The sequence below is a fragment of the Danaus plexippus genome, chromosome 10, assembly GCF_018135715.1.
Source record: "Danaus plexippus chromosome 10, MEX_DaPlex, whole genome shotgun sequence".
Lineage (NCBI taxonomy): Eukaryota > Metazoa > Arthropoda > Insecta > Lepidoptera > Nymphalidae > Danaus > Danaus plexippus.
Window position 1 is genome coordinate 7168416 of NC_083543.1, and position 19677 is coordinate 7188092.

General features: G+C 29.9%; 1 protein-coding gene across 2 annotated transcripts; it reads left to right on the forward strand.

Annotated features, from left to right (window-relative positions):
* Positions 1 to 213: 213 nt before the first annotated feature.
* On the forward strand, positions 214 to 19647 carry LOC116767069 (calcitonin gene-related peptide type 1 receptor-like). 2 transcript variants are annotated; one of them, XM_032657224.2, is made up of 11 exons: positions 214 to 497; positions 12617 to 12787; positions 13701 to 13844; positions 14159 to 14362; positions 15503 to 15668; positions 16120 to 16239; positions 16558 to 16817; positions 16989 to 17193; positions 17493 to 17700; positions 18405 to 18585; positions 18869 to 19647. In XM_032657224.2, exons 2-11 carry the CDS (start codon positions 12728 to 12730, stop codon positions 19565 to 19567), a joined length of 2247 nt encoding a protein of 748 aa, XP_032513115.2. In that variant the 5' UTR covers positions 214 to 497; positions 12617 to 12727; the 3' UTR covers positions 19568 to 19647. The 2 variants fall into 2 exon arrangements, with proteins under 2 accessions (XP_032513115.2, XP_032513116.2); XM_032657225.2 differs by lacking the exon at positions 214 to 497 and having other exon boundaries at positions 12434 to 12787; positions 13710 to 13844.
* The last annotated feature ends 30 nt before the right edge of the window (positions 19648 to 19677 follow it).

Genomic DNA, 19677 nt, shown 5'->3' on the forward strand with positions numbered 1-19677 from the left:
TTTAGCTCTTAGACTCAGAAAGGGTCGAAAGTTCAGAGATTATTATGGTACTTAGATAATATGTCATTTTATAATTCAAAAACAAAAACAAGACGTTCAAAATATGTTTAAATCTTTTAATCACTTTTTGCTCTTTTTATAAAAGATTTAGCTTTTTTATTTAATATTTAATTACTATTTTATTAAGGTTTGTTATGAAAGTAATCATGAAGTGTAATTCATATGAAAATAAATCTGTGGCTATAAGTTTTGAATATTTTCGTATCAAAATATTCTGTTATTTAAAAAGCGAAAACATTGTAAGTATTAAAAATGTCTCATTTGTGTGATTCTAGTCAATTTGAATCTTAATTTATCATTAATAATCGCCGTGTTAGTTGCCGAGATGACAAAACGAAAGGATATTTCATATTTGTGAGTAAACGAGTGTCAGAGAAAGCAAATATGGCTATAGGTTGTCTACGTTCTAAATATCCTCCTGTGTCCAAAGAATTAAGGTAAGCAGATGCCAAAATAATGAAGCTTCCATATTTTATGTTTTTTTATAATTACTTGTAATTTTCATTTTAATTTAACATTTACTGGACGTTTGGTTGTGACGCTTTTTAATAAGTCTCCTGAAGGGATGTCTATTAATAATAATATTGTTATAATATTATTAAAATTTTATTTTATAATTGAAAACGGTTGAAAAGTATACAGATTTAAAAACTTTTTAAGGGAAGTGATATTGTGCAAATAAACATTCTTTCTAGAGTTCCGTAGCCAAATGGCAAAAAACAGAACCCTTATAGATTCTTCATGTCTGTCTGTTCGTCTGTCTGTTCGTCTGTCCGTCCGTGCGTCCGTATGTCACAGCCATTTATTTCTGAAACTGTTGAAACTTTGTATGTTTATGTATTCTGGTAACCGCTATTCGAATTTTGAATAAAAATTAATAAATTTAAAAATTAAAAGGGTGCCCCCCTCCATACATGGAACTAATTAAAAAAAATTTTTTTTTCTTCTAACCTATACGTGATGTGTGTCTATAGATAGGGCTTTAAAAAAGACATTAAGGTTTCTTACGAAGTATATTACATAATATAAAAGTTAAGACATTAAACTTTTATAATATGTCATCTCCTTGCTGCTAAGGAACCCTTCATGTGCGAGTCCGACTCGCATTTGTTTTTTAATGTACTACGTTTTTCGAACGTCTACTATAATAGATGGATAAGTATAGAACTATGATTTATATTAAGAAGTAATATTATTATGCTACTAATGCAATATTTTGTGTTTCTACATATATTAATGTTTGGAGAGGATGCAATCTCATTAATTTCCCTTGGGCCTAAAATGATGATATGCCGCTACAATGAATTGTTTTTTTCCATATTCCTTATTTAATTAAAGATTTATGTATAATACAGTCAGTATGAAAATAATTTTTAAAATATTATATATATTTTTTAACTTTTTCACGCATACGTATTTAGTTATTCAGATATTGCAATTAATAATAAGCCTTTACTAAAACGAATTACCATGCAAATGTATACGTACGAACGAAGTGTTCCTTATCACTTGCTTATAATATATTTTATGCTTTTGTGACATGTTTATAAAACTCTATAGAAAAATGATTACATCCACAGACATTTGAATATGAAACTGGTTTTTACTTATTACTTTTTTTATTTTTATTATAGTTCATTCGTCTATACTATCATCATGTAATCGTTATAATATTGCATTATGTATAATTTTATAATGGTGCGCCATCTTTTTTATTTGTAGATAATTATTAATTTATAACACTTCAAATATTTTTTATTAATATTTAAGGCGACAATACTTTTGGAACAAAATCTATCTTCCAAGGACGCAGAAATCAACTGGACCTTAACATTTGTTGTTATTTAATTTAACGTAAATGGGATAACTGTTGTCGAAGATTTCTTAAAAATAACTTTTAGATACGTTATTTTTTGATTAACAAACCTATCTAAATATGGCTGCTATTTCTTTTCAAACTATCATATTAATTTTCCAATTTACCGTTTTACAGTCAAGTAACTATGATTTACAAAAAAAAACTAGTCGCATTATGTTTTCATAAAATCAAACCACACTTGTTTCCTACAGGAAACATTTCTATACATAGAAATATAATGATTTTGAACTACACAATAAGGATTTGTAGAAAATTGTGTGGCATATCTTGGTAAAGAGTGTTTCCTTTATAAACGATTTGAGTTAAACAGGCTCCCTGTATGAAAAAATATAATTTTATAGTAAGTGTAAGTACTAAAAATATTAACAAGCTTCGTTATTCGTGTTTTTTAATTATCCCCAAATTTAAACATTACAATATTTTCATTTTTCAGTGCTTTTCTGATTAAATGCTGTTAAATAGCTATTTCTTTTTAGTATGGCAACGATTATAAATATGAAATTAAAAATCCAACGTTAGACATAAAAATAAGAATACGATTTCTTGTAGAATTTTGTATTTAAAACTTAATAGACGTATAATAAATTAAGAAAAAAAGAAACAATTTTTAGTTGAATAAGTTTTAAGATAAAATAATGATTTTATTCAACCAAACCGAACAATGACTTTTGACACGAAATCGTCATTGGAGAATTGATTAAGATTTATGTTACGTAACAAATGATTTACTACGGAGTTGAATGACGTCATGGACAGATTGTTTAAAATCACACTTTTTATCGTCAATTTTATCCGGTGGTTGTTAAATTGTCTGGCAAAATATTTAATTTTAATAATTATATACAATTAAACATAATAAAGTTAAAATGAAAGCTGTAATTTATATCAAATTAAAACCAATTGACTTTTTTAGTTAGAAAATTATATTGTGTTTGTTTATATCCGTAAAAAAAATAAACGGTTATAATTTTAGATTATGACTGTCAACAGACATTTAAATATAGAATCTATTTAGCAATTATTATATAATGCATAAAAACATGACATAAAAAAAATTCGTTTTTTTAGTTTCGTATTTGTTTCGTTTTTAGTTATCTTTGATTTATTAATTAAGTCTACGTAATTTCCTTGTATTCATACTGGAAACTTATTAATAAGTGTTGTGAAAATTATATGAATAATAAAGATAACACAAATTCCTATGTCATCGTGTGTTAGCAGGTTAGGCCACAGTGGCCTATATTACGATGAATTTTATTTATACGATAATGTTTAACTTTTTATCTATAAACAGTCAATAAATGTTATAGACAAAATTAATGTTATGGTAAAATAAACCACATTATAAATACGCGACATGGTTACAAGAGAAATATGTACCATTTTTTATTTATTTTATAGATCTACAAATATCGTTAATTTTCAAGAGAGACGACATAAAAGTGTGACAGAGTAACTTTATCAAATAAAAAAAATATTCCTAAAAAAATTGTTTTGAGGATCTGTTCTTTGGAATTAAAATGGAATTTTTTTATGAAAAATAAGGAATTTTATAAAGATATTATTATTATTATTTGAACAGGTAACTCTCATCTTACACCTAGTTAACATTTGTAGGAATATGTATGTTTAATAATCTGTAATGTTTAGTCAGATTATTTCAATTTAAGTTATTGCTGATTGAGTGTCGTATATTTTTTTTGTTATATCTAATTCATATCTGCATTACGCCATATTCCGCGGGATTGCGAAGATCGTGTATTTCAAACTCTTGTCTATCTTGTTATCATAAAAGGTTAAGGTTATAAATTATAGGTATATAATTCGTTAAAATTACACGATACATGTATAAAGTAAATAAATATGTCTGTGCGATTAATATGTCCTAAGTAACAGAATACACAATTAAGAGTTTGGCGGTTAAAGGGACATTTTAAAAGGAATTAGGAAGATCATAAGTACCTTATATAAAGAATACTTTTTTTTTTATACATTTCATAGTATTATTCATAAGATTTTTCGAGAAACTAAATAAATATCGATGACGTCTTGCACCTATAAATTTTTAATTAATGTTTACTATTAACTTTTAACGCCCTGAAAGTTTGGATTTGATAAATATTTAAAATGCTTTTTGATAATTATTACCGATTTATTGCAAACAAGGATGGAAATATGTTGATTAATCTATTTTAATATTTTCTATGGGTTAAAACTTTCGGAAACATTGCGTTGTTTTTGTATAATATTTCTTTAACAATAAACCAATCTTAAATAATGTAATAGAGAATTTGTAAAATTCATCAACGCGAGCAGGAATCGAACGTGCAATCTGTGGATATTGCGTTCAATCTGCTTTTGCAACTTAGCCATCGTGCGCTACCTTTTGTCGGTGAGTTTATGTCATAAATATTTAAAAACAATTAAATAATTTACTACCGTTAAGTATAATAAAATCTCTATTATGAATGCTATATTCTGGATGAGAATTGATTTGAATATTGTTATTCCTTATACAAAATGTCAGATATTTTATCTGAGAGGAAGGTCAGAGTATATCTCGTATTATACAAAAAAAGCTATTATTTTATGAGAGTTATTGATAATATTTGTTACAATTCTTTAACAACAAGGCCATATAGATTTTGACTAAATTAAGAGGAAACGGTTTGGACCAAAGCAATCTTTTTATTTCTAATTATCTCTTTTACAGTATGTTTCTACCAGGAATACAAAGATTTTTCTTAATTCTGTTATTTTGTTTTTGTAAAAGATAGAGCATCAGGAAAATACTTTTTTTTTTAATTTTACCATGTTTTAGTGACTGACTCTAAGTCCAAGTTAATTTATACATTACTGTATTTACAGCCTACGAAATACGTAGCTATTTCTAAGCTATGGCACATTCATTTATAACACAAACAGGACATGTACCTAACAGTTTCGATACACAATATATTAATGATAGAAGCCAATGAATTATGTATTTAAATGAAACTAATATTTTTCGGCGACAACTCGTCCGTCCGTGGTAACGGTTGCTGAAAAATAACAGAAAAATCGGGAGTATGTAGTTTTAACAAAAAAATAAAGCACGCGTTAAAAAAATTAGTTTCAGTTAGATGAATAAAACTCGCGAAAGTCTTAGATCTCATCAAATGAATTATGTATTTTATATATTTTAATATGAAAAATTCATCGACATAGGCGAGATTGGAACCTGCAACCGAGATATTGCGTTCTGGTTGCTCTCCGATATCTTTCAATATACCGCAAATTGCAGGTTTCAACTTTGATTCTTGCTCCTATCGATGAATATTTAATTCCACGTTTTCTATTTAATTTTTAATTTAAGTATAAGTTCATCACATCTTTATTGTTACAAACATGATTAAACTCATTCAATTGTTTTTGCGTAATAAAATGTTACTATGAGAAAATTGAACCTTATTGATTAAAAAACACATAATTTTGCATTACGAGCAGGCACAGAATAGACCTGTGAAAATCAAAGGAATCTTGCTATGATATGAATAATAAAGTACTTTTGAAGTGGTAAGGCCTAGTTGGGATCATGTTACTGCAGGTCGAACATGTGCTGGTTCGACTGGGGAAGTACCACCTTCTCCCAGTAGGTCGGCGTGAAGTTTTCTTTAATGGCTGCGTTTCGTCCGATGAGTGAGAGAACCGGTTGACCTTTCCCACTATTTCCTCCCTCTCTTCCCCAATCAAGGGTGGCAACACATCCGCAAAACTATGTTGCGGAGATCCATGGGCGATGCGACCGTACTAATTCCATCAGGTAGTCCGTCTGCTCGATTGCTCCCTTTAGCATAAAAAACAAATAATTAAATATATTCCGCGTCAAATTCTGTAGCTTTTGATATGGATCTTCAACGCACGTCTGATCACATGCTCGTCTCTAGACTTTTGATACTATAAATGATAGATAAAGAAATTTGGGATGTAGAAAATCGTGAAAATGAAGCAAAAAAGGCTTAAAATAGAAGAAGATGTAAGTTATAATAATTATTTTTTTTTGTATTCAACATAAAGCAGGCGATAAAGAAGGTTAATATAAATTCCAAAATTACTTCCAAAATGTAGCAGAGAGTGTTATCAAGAAAAACAAATAGGTAATAAATTATGTATACTGGATTCCACAAGGAAATACAGTATAAGGAATAGAACTATTTTTTTTCCATTTAAACCAAATTACAACAAGAACAAGTTTTAAGATAGGGTACATACTATTATAAAGTGGTTCGAGTTTCGCAAAACGCCATAATCGTTGCAAAATTAACAATTTAATCTACTTACTTTTTAATTTTATACTTTAATTAAAATAAATTGAAAGTAATTTTAAATTTGGTGTAATCAATGTGGGTATAGGGAAAAATGTTTCCTAACAAAACCTGCAAATATTTGAAATTAAGGTATACTGGTGTCCGATAGTAGGTAAAATGGTAATTTTTTTTTTGCAGAAATCTGTATTAATATATTTATTAGGAAGTGGTTTGTTAAATAGATATACAGTTTTACTTTAACTAATCTTGATTGTCTTATTTTAAATAAGTTATTGGCTGAATTTCAAAGTTATTGCTAATTGATCGATAAATTTGGTACCATTTTTTTATGTTCTAATTCCTTACATTTTGCGATATCGTCCTAACAAGTCTTTATTTATTCATTATTGTTTTGCCTGTATTCATTTTATTTCTATTGTGTTTCAGATTTTTTTTAAGTATTGCTCACTGATTAAACATATACCTTATTTTTAAAATCTATTGTATAATCGAAATCTTTGAAAAACCAAACATTTCGTTGACTGTCTTTTATCATTTATGCAGAATAGTTTTTTATTGTGTAAAATTCGTAACTCTAAGTTATATTTGACGCAAGTGCGATTTACATGTATTCGCATAACTCGACATTACGTTTAATATGCCGTCGGCTAAAGTAATGATTGTACAGTAGTAACAGAAATTTATATATTTTTTTATTTAAATGGCGGCAAACGAGCAGGCTGCCTACCTGGTGGAAGGTAGTTGCTATGAAAATTTTGCGATTATCGCTCTAAGTTTTAGACTAACGTAGTTTATTTGCAGGTTCCGGTTGAGTCTACTTTAGCAAATTAGTTGATTGTAAGTCCAAGCTATGTATCAATGGTTGTCTCTTCGTAGGTCTTTTATTTTAACTGTTGTTAATATAACAGTTAATATTTGTTTCTGTTTAAAACTAAATCGACTTCGTTTGACTATTTCAAATGATTATTTAAATCACATTGGATCGTAAACCAGGACCTGCGTATCACGTCCGGCTGATATGAGATAGGTATGGTCAACAATTGATATGTTTCACTTGTTTAATAGCTTTAAACTGTTCAAGTTACTGCAGCTCGAACATGAGCTGCCTCGACTGGGGAATTGCCACCCTCTCACAGAAGATCGGTGTGAAGTAGTCTTTAATGACTGCGTTTCGTCCAATGAGTGAGAGAACTGGTTGCTCTTTCCCTATTCCGACCCTTTACATTTTACATGGGGTATGTAATGATGAGGACCGAAAATCGTGCCCTGAGATGTTCGGTTAACATTATGATTTATGTTACAGGCGTCACCAATCTTTACTGAGCTTTGTCATGTGTATTGTTCTTACACCATGACAGTAACTTGTCCCCTGGTGAGGAATGGTTTCGAATGATAGACTAGAACAATGAGCTGTCCGTACCTGAAAGAAAATTTCTCTATCAACAAGAGAGTTGCCTGTAACTAGAACTGAAGATTATATTCTTTTTGTCTTTCTCTTAACACCATAAAAGATATTGGAAGCTATGGTTCAAAGGTTGTGTTTCGATCCTTAGGAAAATCGTTTCGTACGGACCTCGGCACCATCTTTTACGGCCGTGTATGTACCTCAATCTTCCTTTACGACTGGTTCTATATACTAAATATGTTTTATATAAAAAGAACATTATTTAAGCTTCCTTATGAATTTTATCATAATACTGAGTACATTTTCAAAGAACTCATTAGACGGTTGTGTAAGTAATATGTAAGGAATTATCAACACTGATTATCGCTTAATATTAACGAATCGAATTTAGTCGAAAACAATATTTTTATGGAAAACATCACCATTGTGATATTTACTTGAATTATTAATTACTTGAGAATTTTTAGTAAAACCTTCTCAATAAAAATAAAAATAACAAATGACATCACAGTTGATATATTTACTGAACCTTTTGTTGAAAGTCATAATAGCAACAACAAATTGATTTTAGGTTAGAGAATATTTTTTACATCACAATATCTTATCACGAGTACGTATGAAAACATGTTTAATAATAACATAAATATTATTATTAGCTGGTTTTGTTATTTATATTTATCATATGATGTTATTAAAGACTAAATAATAAGAATAAAATGTAGATATATATTATCTTTGCCAAAATTCCTTGAAAGCAATAACAAGAAGCAACGCCTCCGTTTATGTTTGTGTAAAAAAACAGCCTCATATAGTTTCGTCCTTCAACGTCTAGGTTGGTCGAAGTGTAAATGGACTATGTAAATGGTAATTAATGAGAAATTATACATTTATTATTTATTACTATGTATTAAAAAATATAATTGAATTTTACATTTGTTACATATTATTTATTGAAATGAAACTGTTTTATTATGTCGTTTTAGTTAATCTAATTTAATAAACTTCGGCGAAAATTAAAATTAATAAATAAAAAAAAATGTTGTAAAACTTTGTTATCGTTTTATGCTTTGGGAATCCAAAAACGTATTTTTATTAAAAAATATCGACTAACAAAAAATATGTTTAATTTAAAAGCGATATTGATATTAATAATATTGTTTTTAATGTTAAAATTACATTGTATTTGTACTGTTTTTCTTTATTTTTGGTAATGTTAACCACTGCTTGTATCTAAAATCCCTTTCAGTCCATTCTAAATAATAAATCAACATACGTGTTGAGACAAGTTTCTTCTGATGTTAGGAAAAAATTCTTTCATATATAATTTTTAAATGTCACAATTGATTCTGAGTTAAATAATCATAATTTATTGAGTTATTGTACAAATATATGCCATTAAAACGTACAAAAATTTATCTTTAGAAGGATTTTTAAACGATAATTTCATTGGTTATCTTTTGAATGTCTTTTGCGTACATAAAATTTAAATTTAACCGGTTATTTTCGATTTAATATGAATTTTATATTCGTATAAATTATATTGATCTCGTTTTTCAATTTATACAACCGCGTTTCCATCTTTCGGCGTAAATAAACATAAACAACATAAGTACATATTTCATAGTAGAACTGAAACATTAGATAGCCGTTTTTTTTTCATTTTTTTTTTTTATATTATATATCAATAACTTCGATTTATAAGATGTGTTACAAAAGATAAAGAAATTAATACATAATAGGTATAAAGTATAGAGTATAGAAAAACGGAGACAGCGTCGTATGCAGTGTGGCTATGCAAACTTGCACTAAGCACGAATTGGGACAATTCTTGAAGTTCGCGAATTATAAATATGGCTAAATATTTGAAATAAAATGACATACGTAAATAAAGATCGAACACACTATAAAGAATTTTATGCGTCACTAAAATAATCCCGTTTATGCAATGAAATGTCATATATTTATACAAAATTACACTTTACAAAGCTCATATCGTATTTAATGAAGCATAGTTAAGTATATAAGGCGGATTAATTATTGAAAATTGTTTGGACCTTAATTAGATCATATCTTATACGTTTCAACGGAGAGGTCAACTTATAAAACGACACGTGTCACAAGATAACGCTTTCTCTGTGAACCATACCAACATGGGTACATTAATTCGCCTAGAAAATTAAACAGAATTCTATATTAGACCTAGTTTTATTAAAAATAAGTCATTATATTGTTTAACAAAGGTATATAGTAGCTTTAAATATTGTCCGCCTACAAGATATGTATTTCATATCTGATTTTTATAACTTCCAAGCAATCTCTTATATTCGTTAATATATTTTGCTAGTCTTCGATTTTCCGATCATTTTAACTATTGCTTAGATAATTTCTCAAACAGGAACATTTAGCATAAAGGTTAGCAGTTCAGTGTGAGTATAAGAAGTCGTACCATCTCTAACATGAACCATTGTAAGATACATTGTAGAGACCTTATCTATTGTATCGCTAACTAGATAATATTCTTTTTACCTTTTGTTGTACGTAAACATATTTTTTTTCTTTGTATGGTTTGAAAATAGCATTTCCATTGTTCGAATAAATATAACATTGTAGCCAAATAAAATGTCTTTCAGAATAAAATGAATGTAAGTTTTTAATTTAATTTAATTTAATTTAGTTTTTTAATTTAACATTTACAAAATTCTTTCAGAATTTAATTATCAACAAGTTGTGTACCGATTAAAAATCATAAAACTCTTTTCAGTTAACTATTTTTTCCAAATATAAAATTTATAATCTACATACGTTGACCCCTTTTTCATTGTTACTTACATTAAAATTATACTTATTACAGATATGTCTTTGAAATAGAACTAATCTATAATTTAAAATTTCATATCGTTAACTGGAATATTTTTTGTTTACAATAAATAATAACTGGAACGTAATTAGCTTATATATTTTATTTTCTGTCAATTCTCTTTCCAGATTGTAGCTATAGAATATAACTTTCAATTTAATGAGTCGGTCTTAAGAAACGCCTAATAGATTTTATGGAGCAATGTTACATATTATCATACCATTAATACGGGTTTCACAAGTGTTTGAATAGATTTAAAGGTATTTAATCAACATCCTTACGATGAGTATGCAACGTCAAACTTAATTCGAATTTTATATTTTTTATTAACTAATTTTTTCACTGATAGCATCATCATCATCATTCATCATCAGTCATCATCATTAGATCATCAGTCTATAAATGAAATACTGACAAATCTACGTATTAGTTTGACTTAGGGTAAGGGTACTATAAGAAAACTGGCAGTAACAATTATTGTCTGTCATGTAAATTGGTGATTTGGGACGGTCGTTTTTAAGGCCTTTAGTTGCTTTTAGAATTATATTTAAATAATGCTGATTATGTAAATATACTTTCATATATATTTTCTTTTTTAATGCGTTATTAGTAAGAATTCATGTTTAGTATTTCTATTGTAAAATTTATTTACATTCTTCATAATAGCAGTGATCACATAGAGACGATATGGAAATGCTTGTAAACGTTTTGGAAGATGTCATATATCATATCATATCATATCATAGAAGTATGATTAAGCTTATTATAATACTGTGGCATCGTTATACTACCTACGACGCGTTTCCCGTTTTCCCGTTTCTCGTGAAACAATCTACGTTGATGCTATAATGAGTTATTAACGAAGAACTCTAAACGCTCCGTATGTAGCACAATAGAAACTAATAATAAGGATATTATATATTAATTTCGTTTAAATTATTTAAATATAAAATAATAATGATGTATTTCTTATACATCATTATTATTTTATGTTTAAATACCTATCTATTTAATTATGTTCTGTTAAGTTAGTATTTAAGTAAGAATATTTGATCCAAAGAATGTCAATTATTTTTAACGGCTTCATTTTATTTAATTTATCTTTATGCCAATGAACCTCTCCTATATACATTATTACTATAGTGCAATGTGTTAAAGCTTGTCCTAAGGGGAACAGATAAAATAAAATAATAATGTAGACAACACATTGCCATTGATTTGTTTGTAAATTGGTACAGACCTCATATCTTAATTTCTGGTGCAATCAACTAAGTTCATTTCTAAAAATAATTTAATAAAAAAATGTCGTATCTTTCATACCATTACCCAAATTGAAAAGGTTATCGTTTTATACGTTCGTTTACCCCATTTTTTTATTTTTTTAATATATTTTTTTCGATTCTAAATTAGAAATGTGGATGTTATTCTTGCTTATGATATCATTAAACAACAAGGAGTTCTCAATTAATAAAATGTTTTTTTTTTATGTAGTTTTATTAATTTTGAAACAAAATAGGATAAGGATTGTTTGTTTGTGATGCAATTTTGAACACACTTCTCTTACTTATTAGTTTGTTCTTAATATAGGATAATTTTTTTTTCTATTCAGATGACGTAATGAAGAAGTCTTCTCACTCAAAGAAACTCTTGCATCTTTTTAATAATCTTTCATAGCTCTAACAGATTTAGTTGTTCCTATTGATTAAGTTGTTCAATCGTCTCTTCGGTGAACAAATATAAATCTATTTTAAATTTCAATCGTTTCCTTTTTTACAATATCAGGTATATTACTTTATTAGAAAGAAAGAAGTTGAATATGAAATCTTTTTAGAGCTAGACATACATATAGATAAAACATATAGATAAAATAATTCTTTATGTTTCGAATGAATAAATTTTATTTGAAGGCAATAAATTAATCGAATTCAATACACAGGTTGAATTTAGATAAGACAAATCACGTCAATTCGGTGATTAATCTCAGATAACAATAGATTGCGTCGACAATAATTTGTAAACAGTTGTCTTTTACAATTACAAGTGCGGTGGCAAATGAAAATATCAATGTTGAGCTTGAGATACAAAGCCTGTTGTTATTTTTTCTCCAGCGGAATGTTTCTCAACGGCGATTTACAATGCAACTGAAGCTGGACTAGTCTGGACAATTCTATCATCGTGTGTTATAATGGATTCAAAGTTCTGTAAAAGTGTCGATTCAAATGATGTGGGAAATTAAGACATTTATATATGGTTATGTTCTGTGGATTGTTTTTTATCAGGTACATATATGTTATATAATGTGTAAATTGTTTTTAAGATGTTACCTCTTTTTAATAAAATAGTTTTGTCCAAGCCACTGTATCTAATTACAACGCATCACTATTCAAGAATGTGTTCATACCAATACATTGAAGAATTCAGTATTTTTTATCTTTAAACCTGTTACTCTCAAAATTAATTGATTGTTCCATTCGTTTTCTCAATGATTCTATTTGTTTAAAGATATGACGTATTGTCAAAAGAGAAAAGACATTTTCCTCCTTTTAATTTAATCATGATAGATCATTTGTTTTTCATGTTTTAAAAAGCTGATGAGACATTCACTTTAACATGAGCGTCAGATTGCTAACTCAAAGCATAACCTATTAAAAATTCGTCGGACTCATATATATATTAATGAGTAGTTTTATCGATATCAATGTTATTTTTGACTAATTTATTTACTAGCACTATAAAATGTTATACATTTTTTGGCTTAAGCCCTTACATAATTATTTTTAAATTTTGATATGATGAAAAAGAAGATTTTTTTTAGGTAAGCTTTTTGGAGTTTGATATGCAACACTTAGAAAATTTACCTTAATCGCAAAATTCTAACGAACGAAAGATTACACATAATTTTGTTGCTAAGAAAACTTTATATGTGTTATTCAGCTTTAAGATTGTCGACAAAATCCCCACTTAGCGATAACACAACCTTTGGTTTTTTCTGTTTGTTTTCTCCTTATTTCCAACATACTTTGGTGTTAAATTAAAAATAAAATAATGTCGCAATCAGATAAGAAAGTGTTTAGGTACAGTGACATTCATTTATATAGCTGATTCATGAATAAGCGTTCTATTAATATTTGACATCACATTGATTGATATTGCAATGTCTCCTTTATGAGCAGAAATATGTATTAAATATAGAATTTTCAGGTCGATTGTTATTACAACAACGGACTGAATCCAGTTAGAGTTGACCTCAGCGTTTGGCATCAACGTACGCCAAGGGTCGCTGTTCAGAGCAATGAAAAGCTGTCCTGTGAGAAGCCGAATTTATACATCTGTGAAGTGAGTCTGACGATGATAATGAGGAGTTACTCCAGTTATTATTCGATAGCTCTTCTTATATATACATATATATTTCTTTGTTGATAGGAAAATAATGCAATGAAAAACTTTAGTTATTCCTAAATTATGAATTTAGACAAAATTTTTATTCTTTTTCGAAAATATCTAGATTTTTCTTCCTGTTATACAAATTCATTAACGCAGCGACAATTTGTATTGCAGCAATCTGTTATTGTTGCTAATTTAATATATAATATATAATGTATATTTATGGCAAAATAGATTTAATTATTTAATTATCTTTAATATCACAGGAGCCAGCGGAAACTATTCCTATATACAATAGTAAGAATTGTAACTACAGAAACAATTGGTACAGTGAGCAAGTCTTCCGCTGGGTGGCAGGAAGAGGTTGTCTTGTTTACACACCCAATTTCTTATACCAAGGCGGATCCAACCCTATCAACTTGAATGCCCGCTGTGTTTATGGAAACCAGTTTGCTCCATGCTTGGAAATTGTGGGTACCTACACTATATACAATTTTTTTTATTTAGTTATATTTGTTCTCGTAGAATAAACAAAACAGAATGGGAAGAAAAAGCACTCAATGCTAATAATTATATGATCTATTTTAGATTGCCGATTTGTAAAAGATTAGATGCGATTTTGTTTAAGTTTAATATGAAACCAGTAGTTTGTTTATTGTTGAATACCTAATAAGCAGAGTCGTAGAATATATTTGTATAACTCAGGCACTCACCAAATTATTCAAGCCATCTTGATGCACGAAATACAATGATTTTCTTTAACATACTCCTAGTTTGCATAATAAAAGCTTTGTATGTAATATAATGATGCAAAATTTTTGGTTAGCATACGGAACTACACAAGACTTTTACTATTTTTTTATATGACGTACCATAATAATTCTCAGTTTTTTACAATTACCTTGTAATACATATTGATATTGTTCAAAGAATTTTGGCGGCCGTTCGTATCTTTGATTTCCAATAAAAATAATAAAATAGTTATTATCTTGAATATATGAATTTAATCAATGTGTTTTAAAATGTTTCCATAATAGTTTTAAGTGTATTTGAGACACTTTCTGATTTCTTAGTATTAATGTGCTATCGTTTGGCCGACACAGTATTACGATTAACAAACACCAAACTAGTTATATGTAGGTAGCACTATTCGTAATCTTTAAAGCGATCACACGCTAGATTCGTTTGTATGTCGTTGTATAGATTAGATTTGTACAATGTGTTTTAACATATCTATAGTTATACATCTATGTAACCCGATAGAGACAGATACTAATCACTGAGTACATGTTTAATAATTTTACTTTACTAGTAAGTAGCACAGGATAAAGTAGGTATGGTAGGTATATTTGTATCATGTATTTGGAAACTTGTAATTTTGTAATTTGCAATTTAATTCATCAAATAAGATTCAAATAGACTAAATAAAGGAAAACAAATAAGATAATAAATAGGGTATTATAACAGTTATCCTATTTTATGAAAAAAAAAACATAATGAGTCTCACAACGTTGTGTTAATTTGTTTAATTAAATCGCAAAAACGCTGATATGACCGATATAGACTGATCGATAAATGTTTATAGAATTACGAAGACATGAATATTTCAGGCCAAAGAGGATGGCACTTGTGGGTGTTTTCCATTCGATCCAAACATCGAGGAAGTGGCTACTATCATCAGGAACTCGCTGGTACCATCAGCACAGGGACGCTGGGAGAAGTGTTATTACGCCGCGAGCTATTGTTGCAGTCATTTTATGAATGGAAATCATAACGGTGAAATAAATTGATTTTGATATTCTTACGTTGATTATTTGCATACGGTTCTGAAATATCATTTTACTGTATTTCAATTAGATGATTTTAATTCTATAGTAATATTTTGGAGGAAAAAATTCTGGCTGGTCTTTGGAACGTTGTATTAGAAGAACTACTTATATAATTTGAATACCTCTTTGAGTAAGTACGAGACGAACGAATAATAGGAATTAAAAATCAATGAATATAAAACTGTAAGGTTTAAAGTAAATTTAAAATCTATTTCGTGAACATAAAGCTTCAAAAGCTATTGAGTAAGAAAGGAAATTATCATAATATCATCATGTACTTAAAACATCTGTATTGACTCAGGTTTTTAACAATTTTTTAAGTCTTATAAAAAGTATAATGTTATGTATATAGTTTTTCTGATACAGAACGAAAATGATTTTGAAATTATTTTACATAGATAATCAGTGTGCAGCAACTTTCGACGGCTGGACGTGTTGGCCACCTACAGACAGCGGAACAACCGCATGGTCTGACTGCCCAGAATTCGCTTACTCAAATTCAGGACCTACATGCACTCGTAAGATTTTTACTCGTATTTAAAACGATAAATTATCGGAATACTAATTGTTTATTTTTTATCTACGCGTGCATTTCGCTAAACTCCTAAACGACTGGACCGGATTTAAAGCATTTTTTTGAATGCATCTGTATGGAGCCCCGTCAGTGCTTAAAATTCACAATTCATAGTGGCAGATGGTGCTGCACGCGGTGTATAGATTATTTAAAATGAAAATATTATCAACGTGGGTTGCTATATGTATTGTTTTAACCAGATCGCAACCCGATGTTAACGCGGGCGGAGTTGCGAGAAAGCTATTAAAAATACTCTTTCCAGATTACAGTAATAAAGAATGTCACGGGAACGGGACGTGGAAGCTCCAAACGGACTACACCACATGTAGTGTAACTCCTCGTCTCCTCGCTCGGTATAAATTCTACGTGGCCATGTTGGGGGTGTCTGTAGTCACCTGTCTGCCGGCGGTCTTCATATTCTTCTTCTACAAAAGATTACGCATCACCAGAGTTGCGTTGCACAGGAACCTTTTGATAGCCATTATAATAAGGAACATTTTCGTTATAATCAGCAGAAGTGCGGTAAGTATATTCCGTTATCTCAAAATAATTAACTAACATGATACAGTTTAGTTATTTTATGAAGACGTTTTCTTATATATTTACTCAAAGTATGAGGTGAAGATTTTTGTGTATATATAATTTAGATCTGGTACGCCACTACATTAATTGAAAAATCGTCTTCATCATTAGATTTATATAGACGAGCTAACTGGGGTGGAGAATACAGTGATGTCTCGTAACGAGGTGTGGTGTCGTGTTGTCTCTATCTTTGAACGAGCAGCTTCCAACGCTGTCTTCGTGTGTATGCTGGTGGAGGGGATCTACTTACATAGGAGGATAGTTGCTGTGTTCAGACGGAAGATAGACATCAGATATCTCTACGGGATAGTTGCTGGTGAGGAACTGACATGATATATATATATATATATATACCCTCATGACAAGGTCGAGTCGTTATTAGTGATTCATTTATATCAGATAGTCCATGTAACCGCACCCTAATGTCTAAAACATGTTTATGACTGGATAACAGTTAGCGCCGTATGTAGTATAGTCTGATTATACGAACTTTTGTTAAGGGCGATGTTGTTTTAAGATAACATTTATTTTAAACCATTTAGTATACAGTTGAATGAAGATATATTGATGTTGCAATGTCGTGTGTATTTTATAAGCGGTCTTGATTGTGGTCAGTGGTTGGTACCATCCCGGTGGTGGTGTGGTCGGTGGTGATGTTTCTGTTGAACGACCACTCGTGTTGGGTGGTGTACACTGTGCCGCACGTCCAATGGTCTCTGGACGGGCCGCGGGTTCTGGTGCTGCTCGTCAACACGCTGCTGTTTGCGGACGTGCTGCGAGTGCTGCTCACTAATATCAGGAACACAGAGAACGCCAACCAACTGTGAGCCAAATTAACAATAACCTTAGCGTTATAGTCACACTGATTGTAAAATAAAATGATGAATCTGATTCTAAATTATTAGGGCCATACTCCATAGCCCACGACGTATTTTATACGCACATGCGAAGCGCCTATAAGGAACGCGCATCATAGGCGTCGTAGGCGCTGATTGATCCATTTGCATTGATGATACAAGCGCGCACATGAAACGCGTATACGCGCAGTAGAAGCGTATTTCTGACCGCATTGTGTCCTTTAGTTATAAGGTTGCGTTCTAAACTCGTATGAAGCTCGTGTAAGGGCGTCATCTGCGCGTCGCCTGCGCGTTTAAAATACGCCGTGTGCTATGGCCCTAATAATTTAGACTCAGATTCATCATGCTCTTTTTCAAAGCAGTATAACATTTTTCGACATAAAAGATGTACAGATCTTGTTTCTCTTAGAAGGATAGTATTAAATACATATTTCATCTAAAAATCTTTAACAGTTTATTCCAATATCAATTGGTTATTAATTTTTTTCAGTTTTATGAAAAGTAAAGTTCGTCTAATGCCATTAATGATATGGTTGGAAAATAAAATATGACTTACTGATAACTCAATTCCATGAAGTTTAATAATAAATAGATATACATGAAATTAAACAAAAATAATAAAAGTGAATAAAAAATATATCTTAATTGAATATTAATTTATGACTGTTAGGAGCACAACGAAAGCGACACTGTTCTTAATACCAATATTTGGGACTCAATTCCTTTTCACTGCGATCCGTCCCAAAACCGACAACTGCACATTGGAACAGATTTATTACTTCGTGGCGTACTCTATAGAGGGATTGCAGGGTTTCATAGTCGCCATGTTGTATTGCTACGTTAACAAAGAGGTATTATTTATTTTATTTATTACAAGAAAAAGAGCATCTCTAATAAACTTAATGCTAACAAAAGTAAAGAGGTTTAACTTTAATAACTATAGAAATATGTGTGTTATGTTAAAAATTGTGTCAATTAAACATAAAATATTTGAAATATCTTTTGAGCACAGATTAGATACTTTTAAATTTTTTTTGGTAAAAATATAATTTGAGAAAATTATATCAAACATATTTAACTACTTTCAATTCGACTTACTAATAATTGTTAACAATTCTATCTTACAACCCCAAGGTCCGAGCTCTCATAAAAGCTACATACAAGAAAACAGAGATAGCTGTAACATCAAAAATAAAGGGAAATAAATATCCCAGGATGAGTGACGTAACGAGCACGGACAGACGACTAACCTGCAGTACCGGAGTCATCTCGAAGGAAGATTACAGTCACAGTATGAAACCAAATTTACACGTCGCTGAAATAATATCAATACAAGCGAGTGAGAGATTGGCTGAGATACTAGAACCAGTATACGAGACGATAGACGGTCTAACTAATGATGGGTACGACTACCTGGAGAGATCCGACGCTGACAATGATTCAGGGTTCATACCGAATAGGAACTCAAAAGTTGACGATTATTACGGATTCACTCACGCATCCAGCGTGTCTATAACGTGTCAGGATTGGCTGAAAAACACCACGCCGAACAACAGCACGCAAGCACTGACTACTGAAGAAACAAAAGATTTAACCAGTGAGGCGAATGATAACAGAAATCCATTCAAAGCCTCCGACGATCTTGATTGTGATTACGCTAATATGAAGGCAGCTAAACCACCCGGTGCCGACGAATTTGACAGCGAAATCGAATACGGTAATTGTGAGATGCTTGACGAAATTATGGAATACATTGAAGCTACTAATAAAAATGTTAAACTTGATCCCGTACTAGCAGCTGATGAATGTAGAGAGGCGGTAAAGAAAATTTAGATAAACGTTTAAAATAATTTTCTACAATAATAAAATGTGTTTTAGGCTTATTTGTAACAGAGATTTTTAATAAAATTCATTAACTAGTAGAGTTTTTCATTTGCTTTTAT

What these genes read in the sequence shown, in the direction of transcription:
- LOC116767069 (XM_032657224.2), top strand. Translation starts at nt 12,728, where the DNA reads ATGATGTGGGAAATTAAGACATTTATATATGGTTATGTTCTGTGGATT. An exon ending in CGAATTTATACATCTGTGAA is followed by an intron (nt 13,845 to 14,158) that starts GTGAGTCTGACG and finishes TTAATATCACAG; the next exon opens with GAGCCAGCGGAAACTATTCC. An exon ending in TTATAATCAGCAGAAGTGCG is followed by an intron (nt 16,818 to 16,988) that starts GTAAGTATATTC and finishes CTTCATCATTAG; the next exon opens with ATTTATATAGACGAGCTAAC.